The following is a 5000-nucleotide window of genomic DNA, read 5'->3' on the forward strand; positions in this document are numbered from 1 at the left end:
CGAACATCGTACTTTAAAATGATATTAGATTTTTCTTCTTCTTTTCTTTTTTTTTTTCTTTTTTTTTTATTTCTGCGTCATTTGCAAAAAAAAGAAAACTTGTTTGACATCGCAACGATCGTTGGATCGTCTTTTTATTTTCTTTCTCTTCTTCGTTATTTTTTATCTCGATAGGAAATTAAAGGGGGGGGAAAAAAAAAAAGAACAAAAGAAAAGAAAATCTTCGCGAGATCATTTCTAATATTTCGTAGATCATGATCATATGTGTGATGTTTGTCATCGAAAGCTACGCACTTAATTCGCAATAGTGTTGTAATATTTTTGTCCTTCGCTTTCTTTCTTTTGTCTCTCTCTCTCTCTCTCTCTCTCTCTCTCTCTTTCTCTCTCTCTCTCTCTCTCTCTCTCTCTCTTTCTAATTCAAAGAAATATCCAAAAATTTGTTATTTTTCAGCCTAGATATTCGTTGAAAAAAGACAAACGACAACAACGAAAAAGAAAAAGAAAAGAAAAAAGATAGAAACGAAAAAATAAAAAAATAAAAAGAAAAAAAAAAGAAATCAAAAACAAAAAGAAGATAGAGATATAAGAAAATTGAAGATCTTTTATATACTGATCAAGTAAAAACGATTCTCTTCCAGGTAGTTACTGGATGGATACCAATGGGATGTATCACTGTGTTCGTTGCACTCGCAGGGTTGTAACGAAAGAAAGCTTACTACGTCATCTTCGGTCCCACTGCATCTCGCACGAGATAAGATTCCGATGCCCTTGTTGCGGCTATGGCTCCAAGTATAGTTCGAACGTTTATAAACACGTTAGAAAGATTCATCAATCCGATCGTATTATTACTTGCTAGGAAAACCAAAGAAATTTTAACTAGGACTATCGATTATTTATTATCAATTTTTGACGAATCTCCTCGAAGTTATTATATAGACATATATAATTTTGTATTTTTATTTAATCAGTATTATTTTATTTGAAATCTTTTCCTTTTTCTTTTTCTTTTTCTCTCTTTTTTTTTTTTTTCTCTTTTTGATTATAACAAAGACAAACGATTTCATATTCGTTTGATAGTTCTTCTCGTCTTTTTCTTAAATACACATGTTTGCGTTGCGCGTAAAATCTTTTTATCGTTTAAATCAATTAAATTTCAAACAAATTAAAATCTCTTGTCTATAATGGAAATTGATTAATGAAAAAAAAAAGAAAAAAGAAAAAAAAGAAAAAAAAATAAATAAAAGAAAAATGATATAACAATCGAATAACACTTTTCTCTTTTTTTTTTTCTTCTTCTTTTTTGTTTGTCCTTTATATTTGTCCTTTTCTTCTTGTCTCTTTTACATTTTTCTTTCTATTTTCTTATTTTATCGTTAAAACGTTTCAATGTATAATAATTGATTTTTTTTATTTTTCATCGCAATAAAAGTAATTATTAGTAATATAATCCGGAGGAAAGAAGAATTTCGTTGGATTTTATTAGATCGAATTAGATATGATATATTTGATGTCGAGAGAAGAAGGACTAAATATGCGACTAACATACGCATGTTAACGCTTTTTATATACGGACAAATGTAAAAAAAAAAAAAAAAAAAAAAAAAAGAAAAAGAAAAGAAAAAAAAAGAAAAAAAAAATAAGAAGGAAAAAAGAAAGCATATTATTCCCTGTGTTTATTTTTACAAAACTTATTTGCGAACGGAATAAAAAAGTATAATAATTCCGTTTCGGCATATATATTTATTTATACTAACTATTTTCATTTTAGTCTGACAACGAGTTAGGCCAATTTCTAACTCAAATTAAATCAGCTTATTATTAGTTGAATCGCAACTAATCACGAATTTGTTGTACCTGATCTGTTAGAAAAAAATTGTATGTCTTCGTATCTAGGTATATTATCGTAGAAAAACAATGAGCATCCACCATTTAGGGATAAACTCTGTGTATATAGATATGTGCGTGTGCGTGTGTATGTGTGTTATGTGTGTCCGATCTCTTCGCTGATAATTTAATCGACAAAGTTGAGTAGTTAATTAAAATACATCGGAAAATCGTCGACTTATCATTTTCAAATAATCTTCTATGATTTTTCATTTTGTTTCGTTTCGTTAGATTTTATCTAATACGTGATAAAGCTTTACGAAATTGTATTCGATCACTATACGAGTTATCGATAAATATTTTATTGAAAAATACCTTTCCAGGGATGTGGATATTTCACGTTAACGATATAAAATATTAGATATACGACGTTTGCCTGTTACGATGCTTACACAACTACGTAACGTTGTCGACTGAAACGATCGAGCAAGATCGTGCCTGTTATCATCGGCAAGGACGAACGTGTATATATATAAATACATATATATATATGATTACCTTTAAACGGTGAATACACGTTGTCTATAATAACAAAAAGCTACAACAATGATATACCTTCATAACAGATCTAACGTATGACTTTATACGATGTCGAATTTGTTTACTACAATTCAATAAGCGATACTAGATGTGTGTGCGACGCGTGTGTATATACGCATCTATGCGTGTATGTGTGAGTTTAGGTTAATATATACATAGGTGAAAAATATTACGCATAGTTTCTTTCAGTCGCTTTTACGACGTCGAAACTCGTGTTCATCGTTTTAACTCCGACGAACGTAAAGTTTTATCTCGTCGGCCTGAAATATTTCGCACATAAGGTGTTAAGTAATTTTATTTAATTTCTAATAAGCAATAATTATTCGCGATTATATATATATATATATATATATATATATATATATATATATGTGTGAATAGGTGTAGTACTGTAATTAAATCAAGAGACGAATAATATTAGACAATTAGATCATTAAATATCTACACGAGTGTGTTAACGAGTGTGTCAAGATTTCAATGATCATTTTCGTTTGTAACAAAAACGCTTTATCGTCGTCGAAAGGATAAACTACAATATCCAGGAATATAAATTGTATTTGATAAAGATTTTTATTATTATTCGAAGAAAATATTTTTCTATAATAAAAGAAATATAATAATGTTTTTATATATACATTTATATATATATATATATATATGTATATATATATATATCATTTCATTAAAAAAAATTTTTGTCTACGAATTAGCGAAACGAAAGAAAGAAAGAAAAAATAAAAACGAAAAGAATGAATCCTGACATCTCCCAATCCTTTTTTTTTTAATCATCCAATTTCTCCAAGAACAATTCGAACTATCCTAGGATTCATCATCGTTTATAAACGTATAACTCTAAATTATAGTAATCTCGATTTCCACTTTCTAGAAGAATACAAATGCGCTCTTTCTCTCATCTTTTCGAACGCCCGCTATCATTCATCCACCTAATTATCTATCTATTCCCTCTTACTTACACAGAAAGATACAAAAAAATGAACTCTCGTGATATTTCTCCTTTCTTTCTTTATTTATTTTTTTATTTTCTTTTTCTCCCCTCTCTCTCTCTCTCTCTCTCTTTCTCTCTCTTTCTCTCTTTCTCTTTTTTCTTTATCAATCAAATACAGCTCCATTCATAGTAATTAATTTATTCGATTTCTTTCTTGTCCTTTTTTTTTTCTTTTCCTTGATTCTTTTTTTATTTTCGTTTCTTTTCATTATCCTCCTATCTCTCTCTCTTTCTCTCTCTCTCTCTCTCTCTCTCTCTCTCTCTCTCTCTCCCTCCCTCCCTCCCTCTTTCTCTCTCTCTCTCTCTCTATCTCTTTCTGTCTCTCACTCTCATGATTCTTTCTATCTCTCTCTCTCTTTTTATTCATTCTTCTCTATTCATTCGAATGATATTTTTCTATATTCCATTTCTCTTCTTCTTCTTCTTCTTCTTCTTCTTCTACTTCTACTTCTACTTCTACTATTCCAAGAGACCTAATTAATTAAGGTCAGATCGACTAATTTTCAAACCTTTTTTCCTGTTCATAGGACGTCCATTGGCACCTTACGACAGTGGTATCCTAGGCATCTTACGGGCGAACATGGATTATCGTCAGAATCGAAATGAGTCGAGGAAAAACGAGGATGGTCGTGGGGGGCCCTATTGGCAATCAGGCAGGATGTCTTATCATTGTCCACGTTGTAACGCCGGATACACTTATAAGAAGACCTTGAAGACCCACATGAAGTATGATTGCGGAAAGGAGCCAAGATTCAAGTGTCCTTATTGCAATAAAAGGGACAAGTGTTCGTCGAACATTTACAAACATATAAGAATGCGACACGATGGGCTACCAGTGATAGTTCATCGGAATTAAAGGAATTAGATAGAGAGACAGAGAAAGAGAGAGAGAGAGAGAGAGAGAGAGAGAGAGAGAGAGAGAGAGAGAGAGAGGGAGAGAGAGGGCGAGAGAAAGAGTGTGAAAGAGATATCGGAATGGTTGATGAGAGAGATTTGATCAGGGATGAATACGATACTCATCTTATTTACAGATCTTATTTCCCTTCGTTGATCTTCTACGATTATCATGATACAATTGAAAAGGAATACGCGAATGTTCCTTGGAAAGAAAGGAAAGGAGAAAAAAAAAAAAAAGAAATAAGATCGAAACGATCGAAGTGATCCATCGGTCGATTTTAGTTGTAAAAATAATAAAAGAGATCGCATTGTTGTATTATTTGTAAAATAATTTTACGTATGTATGTATTGTATGCACGTATGTACGTATGTACGTATGTATGTATATATGTACATCATCGAAAATTTTAGATATCAGACTTCTTTGATTTTAATTTTTATCCTTATTTTATTTCGTGAATTTCCGAGAGAGAGAGAGAGAGAGAGAGAGAGAGAGAGAGAGAGAAAGTGTTCATTGTCCTTGTATTTAAAATCCATCATTTCTTAATGGATTTAAAGTTCCTATTCACTCTCTTCGTCTGTGTCTCTTTGTTTGTGCGTGGCTGTGTGGTTATGATCGTATGGGTATGTATAATAAAAACCAATGAAATTAACGGGTCAACGAACGATAATA

The 5000-nt window shown here is 31.0% G+C and overlaps 2 protein-coding genes across 2 annotated transcripts in view; both read left to right on the forward strand.

The window, feature by feature from the left end:
• Positions 1 to 1096, forward strand: part of LOC146872562 (uncharacterized) — an 8080-nt gene extending 6984 nt beyond the window's left edge. Inside the window, exon 4 of the mRNA XM_085661051.1 lies at positions 639 to 1096. The gene's annotated coding sequence lies outside the window, so the exon portion shown is untranslated. The remainder of the gene's footprint in view (positions 1 to 638) is intronic.
• Positions 1097 to 1312: 216 nt separating this feature from the next.
• The window catches only part of LOC146872563 (zinc finger Y-chromosomal protein 1-like), a 6920-nt gene continuing 3232 nt past the window's right edge, over positions 1313 to 5000 (forward strand). Inside the window, exons 1-2 of the mRNA XM_085661035.1 lie at positions 1313 to 2705; positions 3958 to 4215. Coding sequence (XP_085517161.1) covers positions 4011 to 4215 — 205 coding nt within the window. The 5' untranslated portion in view covers positions 1313 to 2705; positions 3958 to 4010. The remainder of the gene's footprint in view (positions 2706 to 3957; positions 4216 to 5000) is intronic.

This window comes from Vespa mandarinia, chromosome 13 (assembly GCF_050613455.1).
Source record: "Vespa mandarinia isolate Hongniang chromosome 13, ASM5061345v1, whole genome shotgun sequence".
Classification (NCBI taxonomy): domain Eukaryota; kingdom Metazoa; phylum Arthropoda; class Insecta; order Hymenoptera; family Vespidae; genus Vespa; species Vespa mandarinia.